The sequence below is a fragment of the Castor canadensis genome, chromosome 2 (genome assembly GCF_047511655.1).
Source record: "Castor canadensis chromosome 2, mCasCan1.hap1v2, whole genome shotgun sequence".
In the NCBI taxonomy this organism is placed as follows: Eukaryota; Metazoa; Chordata; class Mammalia; order Rodentia; family Castoridae; genus Castor; species Castor canadensis.
Window position 1 is genome coordinate 146,654,503 of NC_133387.1, and position 16,522 is coordinate 146,671,024.

Here is a 16,522-nt window from a genome sequence, read left to right on the forward strand (position 1 = left end):
AGAAAGGATCCTATAACTTGCTGGGCCATCTGAGAGCACAGAAAAAGAATAACAATTCTGTCTGTCATCGCTAATGTGATAGATGAATGGTAAAAATGACTTTTATTGTACAAATGGAGGCACTTCTTTTGGGAAAAGAAAATGCCAGAAATTATATGTTTTTATATTTGATACAGTTTTGTTACTGCTTCTCCTTTTACACAGTGACTTTTTTTTTTTAAGCTCACACCTGTTTACATACAGGATTGGAACACTCGGCTGTCATTTAAAGGTAGTGATCTTACATGACTCTAAAATATAACCTCTACCTTCTTTGACATAAAGGAGCTGACATTAGTGCTTAACTAGCTTAGGGATTGTGTAACTGTAAGGGCAGAATTTATCAGGAACAGTAAGAGTCCATTTATTCTCTCAAAAGCCCATTACTGCCTACTAATGAGATATGGACAGCCTAGTACATTAACGCTAATTCCCAGAAATAGTGGAATCTCACTATGTAATTGTTCTCAAAGCTTATGCAATAAAACTGATTTAAAATGAAGTCATCTGTATCACAAGCTTTTTCCTCCTTTGGTATTTCTATTACTGACCCCCATTACATAAATGCTAAGATAAATGTGCCATTTAAAGAGCCCTGCTTTTTATCAATAAGCATTACAGCAAATTTCAGGTACAATGTTTATCATTGAAGTTTAAAAAAAAATTAAGCACCTACTTGTGAAAGACAGTGGCAATCAAAGGTGCATTCATTATTGTACTGTATTCCCTGCCTTCAGAGAACACAGTCAAGGAGACAGATAAGAGAGACACACAAGTGACGACAGTATACAGCACACTGAGGCAAAGAGCTAAAGAGAAGTTCAGGTTATGATAAAAGTAAAAGGAAGGTGGAATAACCTGTACACCGGGAGGTGACATTCAAGCTAAACTTTGATGCCGCATAGAATTCCATCAGGGAGAAGCTAAGAAGTAGACATTCTGAAAGTAGTTGTGTTGGAAAAATTAAAAGTATATATATATTGGGGGCTAATAGAGTGTATAGGTTGTAAGTAGATTATAATAAAGTAGAAAGATATTTTGTTACCAGATTATGGAAGACATCTAACATCATTTTGTTGTTTTATTTGATAGGCAACAGGAAGAATTTTATTGTATAAATTGTGTTTAAAGACAGTAGCTCAGACAACTACATATGGGATGAAAAGAGACAGAGTAACCAGATGTATAAAGACCAAAGCGTCTCTCCCCATGCCAACCCCTAAGTCAAGATTTAAAGTGGTATCATGGCAGTAAGAATGATGTGTTTCTGTTCCAGAACCACAATTTGCCCTGGGATATTCTTGTCTACAGAGAGAAGTGTAGAGGGGCAGCAGAAAAGAGGGGAGAAAGTACTCCTAAACCAAGGTAGAGGGACAGAAGGGTTGAGATGGTTAGGATAGGAAGCTGTTTGGGGTGGCAATGCTAAGTTTGGGTCTGGATGTACACAGCCTGAGATGAAAGAAGAGCTTAGCTCCTCAGATGAAGACAAGCAGCATAAGGATAGAAGTGTCAACTTAGGAGTTATTCACTAGGATGTGAGCATTGATACTTTATAAAGAGCAGTGTTACTGGGAGATAAAGCCCAGGTGAAGAAAACTGCAACTAGAACTCTGGGGAGACCTACATTAATGGCATTGGGAAAGTCAGAGAGAGATGGAACAGAAGTGAATACATCTAAAGACTGAAAAGTCACTCAGGTAGAATTTCCTAGCAAGGGTTATGAGACTTGTTCTTACAACAAATATATATACTGAACCTGCACCATTTATCTGCACTGCTGTGCAATCTGAAGCAATGAACAAGACAGTCCTTGCTGTCCTGGACCTTCGCTTTTACTGGCAGAAGGGGTAAGAGACAGTTAATGAATGGTTAGGAACATAGTATAAGCACTAGGAAGAAAACAAAAGCTGGAGGGCACAACAGAGAGGGATGCTATTTCTCCAGTGCTTTCATTTTATTAATTCTGACAGGTGAGGATATAAAACCAACGAGTTGGTCTAATTTGTGTTAATCACAGTTTTGCATTTCTCACTCCCCGTCAACCCACCATCCATATCTTCAGCCCTTCCTTCCCTTACCAATACTGTATTCAAGACATGTTTCATAAATGGTACCAGTACTATATTCAAGACATGTTTCAGTTTCTCATGAAAGGTTTAATTATTTGAATCTTGAACATAAGAAACCGTGATTTATAGTGATGAAGTGGTATGCTAAAATGGATTTTTGTCAAAGTTTGGTGACCATACCTGAGTTACTTACCTAGTTGAAACAAATCAGTTACGTGTGTGAGCCAATAGAAACTACAGTGGGAACTGTAGCTAATTTTCAGTTATGTCCTATGAATTGTTTCAGGGAAATGGAACCCAGGACCTTGTGCATGATAAACAAATGCTCTACCACTGAGCAATGTCCCAGCCTTTGGTTTTTTGACATAAGTTCAGGCTGGCCTGGAACTCAGCATCTTCCTCCTCAGCCTCCCAAGTGTTGAGATTACAAAATTGTGGCACCATGTCCCAGCCCCATGGTTTTTTTGAGAGTTAAAGGCTAACTATTTAAAAATATTTTCTTTGGTTGGATTTTTTTTTATTAGTGTCTTGTTAATTGTTCAAAGAGGTTTCATTGTGATATTTCCATACATGCATGTAATGTAATTTGATCAGATTTACGCCTTCTGTTACTCTTTCTTATCCCCCGTTTTTTGATCATGTTCACATATACACACCCCATCATAAATTGCTTTAAAAGACCATTTCAAAGGTGATAGCTGGGTGTGGCAATGCATGCTATAAACCAGTAATCCCAGTGCTCAGAGGTTGAGGCAGAAGTTTGCAAGTTCAAGGCCAGTCTGGGCTCCACAGTAAGTTTAAGGCAACACATCTTTGAAAGAAAATAATAAAGAAAAATGAGTTACCATGAGTTAATAGTTTTACAAATTGATTAATTTTAAAGGATTCCACTTCCTGAGATGGTATATTCTGGAAAGATTGTTTAATTATCAAGTATTTTAAGTTTATAGTCACATATTGTTTTGAGACAAGGTCTTGCTGTGTTGCCCAGCCTGGCTTTGAACTCACTATCCTCCTGCCTCAGCCTCCTGAGTGCTGGGATTACAGGTGTGTTGCTACCACACCTGGCCTTACTTCTTGTTTTCCTGTTTTAATAATTTGAAACTTTAAATTATTTCCAACTGGAATAATAAATTGATACCTGTTTATTAGAATGCATGATACTTTTATTGCTACTTTAAAAACTGAGGTTACTTGAACTTCAGTAATGAAACAGTCTTAAAATTCATGAAAACACCTTTTCACTGTGAGTCTTAGGGCTGGGGACTTGGATCATACAAATAACTCCCTATGAATGGGTTTGTGCTGTTGTGGCTACCATGTATTGATGCAGGCATATCTCCTGTTTCCTGGTTAGATTTATTCTCCTGACCATACCAGCAGCAGTTTTCCATCCAACCCATCAACGCCAGTCGGGTCACCTTCACCTCTCACAGGTAGGCCTCTCTTTTATCTAATTACTTCAGAACACATGTGATTCTCCTTGGAAACAGTTCAAACTCATTTATTTTTCAATAAAATCCAATAAAAATTATGGAAAAGATCATTTAGATTGTGCTGGAAAGGCAGCATCTAAAGCAGACGCTTCCTCTAGAGTTCATTTTGGAAAATATTGAAATACATGCTAGTTTTGAGTTATTTATGCATTATCTTCCTAGGTTCCTAAAATCATTTGTGACAATTTCTAATATCAGTTGATAGTAGATTAGAATTGTTATAAGAGTAAAAATAAAGCTTGGCCATCAGGATGAAGGTAAAATACCAAGGAGCTAAATCCAAAATTTTTATAAGCTAGAAAATAAAAAATAATCTATTTAGAAATTCGAGGGCTGGGCAGATAGCTCAGTGGTAGAGTGTGTGCTTAGTGTGCAGAAGGCCCTAGGTTTGATCCCCAGGCGGGGAGCGGGCAGGGTAAATACATGTGTGTCTTGCTGTCTGCACTTACTATGTATCATGTATAAGACTCAGGATGAATACTCTTTCTATTAGTCTTTTTATTGTTGTTAAATCTAGTCAGTTATGTTTTCCCATATATAAAAAAGTTCTTGGTGATGATGTAGTTTGTCTTCTAAGGGAAAGAACTCTCCATGAACAGGGCGAATACTATGAGTGGAGATCCATAAGTGATTCTCACATTCACTTTACTTTCCCCTGACTTTTTGACATTAGTTTTGTCACATTCTGGACACTGTCATCGTATGGTATGCATTTGTTGAAACACAAGTATTGTTACTGTCATTGGAATTGAAAATGTGAAGCTTTTCTCTTAAGCTATAATTTAAAACTGGACCTATGATTTTCAAAGCAATATTTGGAGAAAACACTTGCTGAAGGGGGAAAAAAGTACTATTTTTTTTTTTCACTTTTGAAGAAAAAGCCATTAGACAACTTGAGTAAAGTTGCCATGTTTTTCTAACAACAGTTGACCTCAGAAATAATTGTTTTTTTCCTGAGCAAACCACTGGTTAGGTCCAAGTGGTTTTGTTGTTATTCATTGTTTTTGTGTTTCGTGGGCTTTTCTGAAACACTGAGGTCTGAGGAGTCAGGCCTCAATGTCACCTGTGCGTTGTGCCTGTGGCTCTGCTGAGAAGCACTCCGGCGTGGAGATGATGGGCTCCAGGCAGCTGCTCTCAGATAGAGCAGGTTGTGCTTCTTTCTCAGACACCATGGCCTCAGCTGTCTAGTAAAAGTTGAGCAGCTGTTCCTCACATAGACAAGACTATGAAAGACCCATTGACTTAGAGTTGTTGTTTAACGGAGCTGAAATTACAGAAAGAATGAAGTAACTTTAACCCTACTCCCCCTCTTGGCACGATTTTACTAAAATTATCAGTGTTGTTGCCATAGCCTGTTTTCACTTTCTCCTCTGAGGTGTCTGTATCTGCCCTTACTGTACCTCCCCAGTGCTTCTCCTCTCTGTCAAGCAAGGCAGCAACCCAAGAGTCCCTTTACTTTTAATTAACACTGGGGAAGAAATATGTCATGGAGCTCAATGTCTACCTGTGAAAGAACATGAGTTAAAAAGGAGAAAAAATCAGGGGGGAGAAATGAACCAAGCCTTGTATGCACATATGAATAATAAAAGAAAAATGAAAAAAAAAAAAAAAGGAGAAAAAATAAAATAACAGTCCCTAGCATATCTCAAATTTCCTTTTCCATTGGTGTTTGATGTTTAAGGGATGATATTCTTTTTCCCCTATAATTCAGCTGATTAATGAAAATGTAGATAGTTGAATTATAAAATGAAAATATTAATAGATTTCTTTTTCAGTTCAGCAGTCACCATCAAAGAAACTCTTTCAGGTACTTCTGCTGAAACATCAACTCAAAGACTGATTTTATAGAGGTGCATCTATCCTGTCTTCTGTGTCTACTGCTTGTTTCTTATCTCTGTGCTTCCTGCATTGCACATGTGTGCACAGACACCATGGCAGAACAGAGACAGAGAAGAAGACAGGAAAGCACTATGTGATAAAGTATTCATAGTCAAAAGGAAAAGTGAAAAAAAGTAGTCCAGTGACTCCTATGTGAGATGTGGAAATTATTTTGTACTTTGTGTGGCAAATGGACTGTTAACTAGAATTAAAAGTCCTGCCAGTTCTGTGGGTTGGTCTTCTGCATTTGCCCTATTCCTTATGCTTTGGGAGGGGTAGACACACAGGTACAAGAACCACACAGGCAGCTTCTAAGTCAGTCATTCTTGGTCAAATCCACCTCATTTTCTTTGGGAACTTTACAGGCCAAGAGCATACACTCCTACCTAGAGAGTGGTTATAAGAAAGCTTCTGTTGAACCAGTTAGTATGCTTTAGGGTGAAAGACAAAGAAGCTTATCCCAGCTGGCTGGAACAATAAGCATTTGGTACCTTGTGTGACCGAAGCCCATAGCAGGCAAGGAAGGTGTCGGCCCAGTATAGCAGAGGTCCTGCCTTTCTTAGCCATTGTTTCTCAGGCTGATGGCGTGACAGCACTAGGAAGTACTGCATGCAGACCTAACAGTGTCCAACAGAAGGAAAAGGATCATCTCTTCCTTGTTTCTTGAGAAGTCTTTTCTAGAAGCCTCTTCAACAGATTTCTCCTTGTTTCATTGGCCAACACTGGGCATAGTGCAGTTGCTTGTAACAAAGATGGAACTGCCGTGTTTATCTTAGGTAGCAGAATTTATCCCAAAAAATAAATCCTCTGTGGTCCATACTAGGAAAGAACAGGTCTCCCTCCCATCTCAACACCCTGTTACGAATAAAATAGGGCTCTGGCGGCAAGATAGAAGAGGGGAATGGCTGTGCTACCCCACTGGGAGGAGACCCAGCATTTGTGTTAGAAGCACATGCTGGGTAAGAGGCGTGGCAGGCAAGCAAGCAAAGCCATCCTTTACCTTTCTTTGCCTCCTTCTGGGATATCAGTGAATAGAAGCTCAGTAATTGTAATGTTCCGTAGCAGTCCTCAGAATATTCACAGTAAAAATTAAATCCTTAGTTTGGTCTGGTTTAATCAATGAGATATTTATTTTTATAATCTGCCAGCATGCCTGGTACTAAATCAGTTATCTGACTTCAGCAAGTTTTCAGTCTAATTGAGAAAATAAGATTTTAAATGCATGGTCAGGATAGGTTTTATGAAGGGAATGTTTTTTAATTTTGTTGCTATTTGTGGTACTGGGGTTTGAACTCAGGGCCTCACACTTGGGAGGCAGGAAGTCTCTCACTTGAGCCACTGGCCAACATTCCTTCTTTTCTTTCTTCCTTCCCTCTCTTTCTTATTTCTCGATAGGGTCTTGCTGCTTTGTCCAGAGTTGGCCTCAGGCCACAGTCCTCCTAATTATGCCTCCCACCCAGCTGGGATGACAGGTGTGTGCCACCATGCTTGACCTGTTTGTTGAGATGGGATCTTACAGCTTTCTGCCTCACCTGGCCTTGAGCCTCCATCCTTCTAGTCTTTGCCTTCCACGTAGGCGTGTACCACCATACCTAGCCCCATGAATGGTAGGATTTTTTTAAAGGAGCAGAGGGATTTTTCTGGTTATGAGGAAAGAGCACAACCAAGATCCATGATCCAGTTGCAAGAATATGTGTGACCTATTCATCCAGTCACTAAGGGGACTCCTTCCAAATTATTCATTTGTGGGAGTGCAAAGCATGAAAATGGATAGGTGGTTGGAACTAGACTGTGGAAAGCAGAACGCTCCTTTAGGTTTATCCATTCCCAAGCATGAGGAAATTTCATCAAAGTTTGACTTTAGGGCATGCTTACAAAGAGAAATAGCTGACCCAGTAAGAAAATATGAAGCCAGGTGCAATGGTGTACACACCTGTAATCCCAGATGAGGTAGGAGGATCATGAGTTCAAGGCCAGCCTGAGCTATATAGAAGACCCTGCCCTCAAAAAAGAAACAAAATGAAAGAAAGGAAGGGTAAATGGTCCTAGGAATTCTCTTAGCTGCAAAAAATGGTGGTTTATCAGCCAATTATAGTAGGTGAAATAGTAAGTCTTATTCGGAGTGAAAACAGATACAAAATACAGGATGATTTAGACTTTATCATCAAAGCCTTTCCAGATTTTCAACCAAAAAGTTTAGCTCTCTTACACTAGTTACCCACTAACTCGTTTTCTAGAAATGCTCCAATAAGCATTAATATCAAGTAGGTTTATTATAATCCTTTTAGACTAAGACCTGCATTTTATGGTGGTCAGTCAATAAAAAGTCAAGGGCAGTTGTTTCCAAATAGAATCACTGAAATTTTTGCTCATTGAATGGAAGGAAGCAGAAGCCCAAACCCTCTGTATATTTCTAACACTGTGCATCAACTGTTGGGGAAGGGAAAATAGCTGAGTCTCTAAGTCATCCTGAGGTTTCCAGTCTTTGTACTTTCCTTTCTCCATAGTCACTTATTAATCCTATAGTGGATTATTGCAAGCCAGAATCTGTATATCTTATTCACACACTAGTTTTATGAAGACATAAAGCCACAGGTTTGTCTAGTGTCAGGTGCATGCTAGTGCATGCTAGTGTCAGGTGTCCAGAATTTTGAACACCCCCCCCCAAAAAAAAAAGATCTTCTTCATAGCTAATAAGTCATCAGTCAGTGGTCGAGGATTGCAAAAGCTTTGGGATGTTGACTTTTCCTCTTTCATTTATTGCATGATAAATCCATCATTAGAGCTGGTAATAATGTAATGCTGGCACCAGAAAGCCTTTAGGCTTGTGAAGTAAGTGCTTTCATAACTCTGAAGGATCAACTTCATAAGGCAGGTTAAAATAAAAAATTATGTGTTCATGTTTTTCTACCCAGAGATTACAAATTAGCTGACGATATGAATCAACCAGATTATATATCCACTGATTCTAGTATCTACTAAACTTGTGTGCGTGTATGTGCGTGTGTGTTGTGTGTGTGTGTGTGTGTGTGTGTACTGCTGGGGATCAAACCCAGGGCCTCTGCGTGCTAGGCAAGTACTTTACACATTGAACTTCCTCCTCAGCCTCAACCAAACTTCTGTACTCTCCTTTGAGTTTTACTGGCCATGGTATTGACTTCTGAGCTGTTTTATCTAATCATCCAGTCATCCTCTGTATGACCAATAGCATGAAATTTTAAAATGATTAGATAGAGTTATATATAGCTTTATCCATGAAATAAATGTAGTTTAGAGTTGTATGAAGTTTAAACAGATATCTTATTATTGATTTAACACTATTAGGATTCTAATTTAACCAAATGCATAACAACAGGGAGCCCAATCTATAATAATAAAAACAAAATAGGCTTAAACACATGGCTATTTTTTCCAATTAAATGGATATTGTAGGGGTAGACTTTCATATAATTTCTTCATATCACCATCAAAAAACTGCGAATGTATGGTTGGTGTATACTTCAATGGTAGGTGCTTGCCTAGCATGTGCAAGGCCCTGGGTTCCGCCTAACCCTACACTACCAAAAAAAAAGAAGAAAAATGAAAAGAATATAGATTGATATGATTTCTTATGTGGGTAACTTGTTGTGTATGTCTAATTTCTCAAAAATAAACTAGGGAAGCATCACAAAAATTACCTGTTTTACAAAGCCTCTACAAGCATACTGGCCATTCTGAGGTGTTTAAACATAAAACTTGCATTTATATTTCCTGAAAACTGGATAATTTGAGATCTGGCTTCTATCACAAGCTGATCACCCAACAGGGTTGGGAGGAGAGTGGAGCAAAATGATCAAAATGATTTTTTTCAATAATTTAGGGTCTTCTTCAGAATAGACTATGATTAGCCTCTCCACCTAAAATTCATGATTCTCTATCAGTGCTCACTCAGCATACTGCACTGAGATTGTGTTAAAGTGTTGGTTGATTGGTTGCTTATTTTTATATATGTATTTTTCAGATAGTTGCTAAATTTTCTGGCTTGCTAAATTCTACTTGTTAATTAATTATAAAAGTGGTCCATGAGTCTCTGTTTCAATGGGCAATAGTAGATCTTCCATAATTTGTTTATGTGATTGATTTATATTTCTTTGTCTAGCAAGAAGCCTTTTAATGGTAGTCCAAGTAATTCGTTTATAATTTGCTCGTTAGTAAAAAGAAATTATCTAAAAGACATAGTATGTATTTTTCTCACAGTTTTAGCATTGAAAATTCAGTTATGCATATAATTTGTTATGAAATCTAATTGGGTTATTAAGAGTCTGTGTATCACAACTTTTCAAGTTGCAAAATGTATGAAATTGGTTGAAGGATGGTTCACAGGTGGCTCAGTTGTTAAATGATGTTGTTAAGCTAAAATGAATGTAATTGTTCCAACTTAAGCTTTTCTGAGATAACAAATGAGTTGTAGTGTTACATTATCTTTAGCTTCCTAACTATGATCCAGAGACCTATAGTAACAGCTGTCTTAGCATACACACAGCAATATGCAAACTATGTAAACTTTCAGTTTCCCACTTAGATTTCCAATATAATTGAGGTTGTCATTGAAGCTTTTAAGAACAATAAAGTATGGCTGCAGGGTGGCTCAAGTGGTAGAGTGCCTGCCTTGCAAGTGTAAGGCCCTGAGCTCAGACCATAGTGCTGCCAAAAAGAAAGAAACAATAATGTATATTTAATGACTGGTCTTTATTATTTTCTGTAAATAACTTTTTTTCAGATGAACAATAATGAAATAGTTGTTTGGCCTTTTTCTTTTAAAAATTATTTTGGCAAGACAGTTAAACCATTGCATCCTTCCCAACACATGGATTTTTTTCTTTTTTTTTCTGATCCTGGGGATTAGACTTGCACATGCTAAGCACTGAGCTGTACCCCCACACTCATTCTTTATGAACTTGTACACTTTCTTTTTGTCTTCATTTTTTTTTTTACATTTCTACTTTCCTAACATTAAAGAATAAACAGCATTTAACAAAACTTTTCAAAATGATATTTTCTGAAATTAAATAATGCATCTTGGTATAGATTGTGTTGGAAAAATTTTCAACAATGACCCCAAATGCATTTATAGACATTTGAAATTGGCTCATCTGTGCATTGCTAAATGCATTGTTATTGTTACCATTTGTAAAGCAATTGACCTTGTGAATTAAGGATCATAAAAATGTGTATATCCTTTAATTCAGAAGTGCTTTTTAACTTGAAATTTATCCTGCCCAAGAAAAATATGGCAATGCTTTTTATAGCATCATTCATAATAACTAATAGCAACCAAAATGTCCAGTGATGAGGTAATGGGAGGTTAAACAAATTCTGACACATAAAAACAGGTAAGTATTAAAGTTATCATTGTTAACATTATCAAAGACTATAAAACCATGGTAGAGAAGAGGACAAAAGAAAAAAAAGATGTACATGAGAAATGTATTTTCTCAAGATACATATGCATGTGGACATAGTCTAAAAATATGAAAAACTATGTTACATTTTAAGGTATGTTTTTTCTCTGTGTTTCCTCAGCTCCCAACATTATTGTATTAATAATGAAAGATTTTTTAATTTATTAGGTTTATAAGTCACTTATACTATGCTAAAGGCTGAACAAAACATTTCATGTAACTTATTCGCAATTCCTTTACCCTTTCCTTCAGAACATTATCATGATCACTGAGTTAACCAAGGTGTGTGGGTGCTTTTGGGTTTTAACAGGTACCAGTCAGTGGCCCAGACCTGGAGGACAGGCTCCTTCATCCCCAAGCTATGAAAACTCGCTCCACTCCCTGGTAAGAGCTTCTTATAGGTCTTTTCAGGTGCTACAGGTCTTACTGGATTGTAGCTATAGTTAGAGGGATTTTTTGTTTTTGTTTTTGTTTTTAGTAGTTCTTATGTAACAGTGAAGAAACAGTAGGATAGCATTACACACGAATTCTTTGCTAACAAATGGCCTGATTAAGTTGAACAAAATGAGACACATTGGGTATTGCTTTTGCCATCTGGTGTCAGAACAACTGGTATTAAAGTCGTGTTACAGGATTTTTGTTTCTTTGAAAATTTAAGGTCTTAATTTTTCTGTACTGTTTATGTACAAAAGGAAACTTTTTTAAAAGACAAAACTAAAAGTAAGAAAGTTAAAAGTACTAGTACAAAAATCACGATAATACTGTATAGTTACATTTACGTTAAAACTTTTTAAGCGAATATCAGTTATTTTTGCCATGAAAGTGCTATTTCCCATGTTTTCTTATTAACAAAGAATGTATTGTACAAGTCATATAAGCAAAATACTGTTTGCCAGACAAATGAATCAGTAAAGGAACCTTCTAGGTACACCAGGGTGAAGAATTTGTGGTTGAATGTTAACTACTGTTACTTTCATGTGCTTACATTTGTAACCTAGAATTACAAAGTATAAATTTAAAAAATACAGTTGGTTTGATGGAATGCTAAATCATGCTATCATTTAATAATTCCAGGTTGCAAATAGAAATGTTCTTTTTCTGTGACTAACAGAACATTTTAAAATGAGAGAAAGTTTTCTTCTCAGATATTTTGCAAGCAAATATAAGCAGTGTGTGTCATTTAGATGCTAACTTTGTGACTTCCCTGTGAAATCCCAGCCTTCTCAAACCTTAATACAAGTAGATCTCCCAGGTCTCCATGCTAACTTCACTAACATGTTATGCCGACATGCACATCAGCTATTTCCTCATCTCTTTTGGAGTTAATCTTAACCTGTGCTTTGCCTCCTGTTCTGTCTTGACTTTGCCAGAAAAATCGAGTTGAGCAGCAACTTCACGAGCATTTGCAAGATGCAATGTCCTTCTTAAAGGATGTCTGTGAGGTACTATTTCTTTTAGATGGTGCCTTTATTTTTTTGTGTTTCGATTACTTATACTTCCCATTACCCATTTAAAATCGTCAAACTATACAGGCTCCAGAGTCTTTTAAAATCAAAGGATTGACCATTTCAGGTTTTGTTAACATATGTAAGAGTAGACTTTTTGTCTTCTGTGTTGTTGAGAGTGGATTTTTTTTTTTTTAAAGCTCTACTGGCATGTGCTTTTGATTTTTAAAATTCTAATATGTTTGTGTATGGGATGTGTGTATCCACAGACAGACAATGTTATTTCTTCAGTTTTGTTAAAGAGCTTATCTGGGTCTGTTCACCATTTAACACAGGTGTGCTTTATTTACCTAAGACAAAATTAGAGCTTAAACTTGATGGATTTAAGGACCCTTCTCCAAACTGACATCTTTCAAAGATCATTATTAAAGTAATCTTACCTTTTTTTTTAAATCAACTATAATTGAGTACCAACATAGTAGCCTTCATCTTTTGCAGAAGCTAAAAGAAATAATCTCGAGGCAGACTGGTAAATTCATTTTACAAAGCAGTGATTTGTTTCTTAAGCTTTGAAAATTTAGATAGGCCCTGCAGATAGCCTTTCTTTTTTTTTGTGGTTGATTTGTAGAGCAGATAGTTGGTTTTGAAGCTACTTGATAATTGCATTTCACTTGCTATCTTCCATATATCCCAAAGTAGGAAACACAGCAGCTTAAGAACTTGAACAGATACCAGCAGTAACCACCCATTTCTTTTTCTCAATCCTTACAGCAGTCTCGAATGGAAGATCGTTTAGACAGACTAGATGATGCTATCCATGTGCTGCGGAACCATGCTGTGGGACCCTCTACCAGTTTGCCTGCTGGTCACAGTGACATACACAGTTTATTGGGACCATCCCATAATGCACCAATTGGAAGCCTCAATTCCAACTATGGAGGATCAAGCCTTGTTACAAACAGCCGATCAGCTTCGATGGTAAAATACTGCTCACCTTATACATTATTTTTAGTAACTCCCAAAGCCTATTCTCCTTAATGTTTTTCTTAAAATCGTGGTGAAAAAGGGTCTCCTTTTTGAAAGGAAAGTTTAAAAAAAGACTTTGAAAATTTTCCTTTATCGTTGTGGGCAAGGTATTGGCTGAGTATTGGGCCCTAAAAAGCCTGTAGTGGCCCCATACAAAAAGAAACTTTGAACAGAGATCATTTTAGCTTAGATTTGGATTTTCCAGATGTGGGTTTTTTTTGTTTGTTTTTTATTTTTGGTGGTACTGGGGCTTGAGCTCAGGGCCTCATGCTTGCTAGGCAGGTGCTCTACCACTTGACCCACTCCACCAACCCTTCCAAATGTGTAATAATTGGGACAACAGTTTGTGCCTTGAAATAGTAAGATGTAAGTCTGAATAGTCAAAGCAGTAAAGTAAAACTAAATTTCAAAAGTCCTAGCCTAGAAAAAAATTGTTTATTATAATCTGGAACCTGCCTTCAACACAGAAAAAAATGTGAAACAGTAATTTGTACAGGTCCATATTTAAATTTTATCCCCAAAGGAAGAAAGCATGGGGAGGGGGGAGGTAGTTTTCAGCATAGCTGTAATTTAAGTAACAAAGAGAATAAAATAATTCAGTCCATCTTCGGGGGAAAAAGAAAATGAGCATTCTTTAGGGAGAAAAAGGATAGACTTCCACAGCCATACACATCAAAAAATCCTCTGCTGAATGTCTTACATTTTTTTACACAAATTGTTTTTTAAAGGATTGAAGTTCTTTTTGAACCTGCTCTCTAACTGATACCATGTGTTTGCTTGTTTGTGGCATAGTTTTTAAAAGTGACTGCATGCTGTGAAATAGTTTCCTAAGAAATAAATTTCTAGCTGTAAACCATGTGATCAAGGCCAAAATTCATCTATTACCCAAGTAATTAAATGGCCTAAATGCTGAGGGCTTGTGTTGTATAAAATAGGATTGGTTCCAGATTTCCTCATTCGCATGTCAAACTGCCATTTTTACTCATTTTAGAGCCTCCAAAGTAAACACCCAACAGGTCTGCCTGGGTTCTGAGAACAGTATTTTCCACAGCATAGATGACATCTATCTTAACAACCATAGTGTTTTGTTTTTAATGTCAGGAAATCTTGGAATTCACGCTTCTTTTATGTTAGTTTTTATTGCTGTTGATAAACTACTAAGTATGCAACCATGTATGAATTATTAAACTGAGAAATATGAGAGGATATATTGCCATCATTATTAGTGATAGTGCTAAAATAATTGTAGTGGCATAATAAGACTAACAGAACGGCATTTTGCAGAATAGCAATTGATTATTAATATTTGCTGAAACATTATTTATCTTTATTTAGAAGAATGACTTGAAAATCCTTAGACCTGAATCCCGAGGTCTCATCTGCAGCATTTGCAGTTCTTATTCCTCCTCTCGTAATCATTTTTCACTTCTTCACTGTTACTAACTCACTTCTTCTAGTGCAGCTTACCTGCTACAATATTTGATGTATCTCTATCTCCTCCCTAAGTGTGGAGTTTCTATAAAATGGAACTTCTGTCTTAAGAAGTGTTTTTTTTTTTAAGTTTTGTGTGTGTGTGTGTATGTGTTAATTTTTTTATTGTGCTGGGTGGGGGCACACTGAGGCATTTACAGAAGTTCTTACAATATATCAATATGGCATACTTGAATTCACCCCTTTAAGGTTTTTCCAATTTTTGTTTTTACCGACTTTGAAAATATGCCTTGGTAAGAAAAAATATTTTTCAAAATATAGTCCTCAAAAGCCTTGTAGAAACCTAGTGCATTTTAAAAGGATTGGTAGGCTGGACACCAGTAGCTCATGCCTATAATTCTACCTCCTTAGGAGGCTGAGATCAAGATCAGGTTGAGGCCAGCCCAGGCAAATAGTTCAAGAAATCCCATCTCCAAAATAACCAGAACAAAATGGATTCGAAGTATGGTTCAAGCAGTAAAGTGCTTCCTTTTCCAAGAGTGAAGCTCTGAGTTCAAACACCAGTTCACCAAAATAAATAAATTAAAAGGACCAGTAGGAGGAGTAATTGTTTCCTTAGATAATTGCCCTGAAACTTTTAACTAAGAAAATAGCTCACACTACATCCCCTAAGAAAGTGTTGCTCAATTGCTACTTCAGAGCATCAACAAAGGCTCTGCCAGAGATATTCTTAAAAAGGAAAAATCATAAAAATAGCCTAGAATATTCTAGAAAGAAGGGCCTTCTGAAATGTAGAGTGAATCTGACTTTACCCAGAGCAGCAGTGTCAAGATGGTAGCAAGGAAACCCAAGCTATTGTTCAGTATATCACTCGAATGAATGTTTGTTAAGACTGTCATCTACCCAAAATACATGTTAAGAGGAGTCGATATCAAAAGACTTCATTCTTTTAACTGGACATATGTGACTAGCATCCATTTAGAATTAAACGAGATTTCAGTCACAGACTTTTAACATATTTTAACCTAATGTACATAAACACTTCGCTGAAGGCATGGCTGGAAGGGTAGAATACCTACCTTGCAAGTGTGAAGCCCCAGTACCACCCAAAAAAAAAAGTTAAATTTCCTGAAAGACAATTATATTAGAAAGACAAACGAGGAAATGGGTAATTCCTACTTCTTTTTGAATAATCACTGTAGCCAGCCTGGCATCTTTTAATATTTGCTTTTATTTTTTGGATAGGGTTAATATTTTCATTTACTTAATTTCCTATATTTTTAATTTATTTCTCTGTATTTGCCTCAAGTAAATATAAAACTTAAAGAGTTTCTGCCAAACACTGTCATTAGTATGTGAAACTGATGTATCACTTAAAATTTAAAGCACAAAATCAGGCTATTTAGAACTATTAAAGTGTTAGTGCATGGTTTTAGTTTCACTCCCACTTGTTTAGTATAAGATACACTGCTGACAGGGAGAAAAATGTGAAGTAGAAAACTGAGAAATGAGTAATAGAATCTTTGATATCATTTGGGTAATATACAGAGTCTCAGCAGTATAGTTGTTTTGTATCACATCTGTTTATGGCTATGATGTCTAAATACCTAGGTTCAATGAGAGAGCTCCATGGTGACACTTTCATCTTTAATTATTTGTGGTGGGGGGGGCATTACTTGAGGGTTTTGCTGTCAGGC

General features: G+C 36.8%; 1 protein-coding gene across 14 annotated transcripts in view; it reads left to right on the plus strand.

Annotated features, from left to right (window-relative positions):
* Window positions 1-16,522, plus strand: part of Tcf12 (transcription factor 12) — a 318,977-nt gene that overhangs the window by 282,607 nt on the left and 19,848 nt on the right. For 7 of the 14 annotated variants that reach the window (XM_074066035.1, XM_074066031.1, XM_074066032.1 and 4 more), the window contains 4 exons: window positions 3,466-3,544; window positions 11,234-11,307; window positions 12,294-12,365; window positions 13,140-13,346. In XM_074066035.1, coding sequence (XP_073922136.1) covers window positions 3,466-3,544; window positions 11,234-11,307; window positions 12,294-12,365; window positions 13,140-13,346 — 432 coding nt within the window. The remainder of the gene's footprint in view (window positions 1-3,465; window positions 3,545-11,233; window positions 11,308-12,293; window positions 12,366-13,139; window positions 13,347-16,522) is intronic. The other 7 variants (XM_074066039.1, XM_074066037.1, XM_020185571.2 and 4 more) reach the window with 3 other exon arrangements.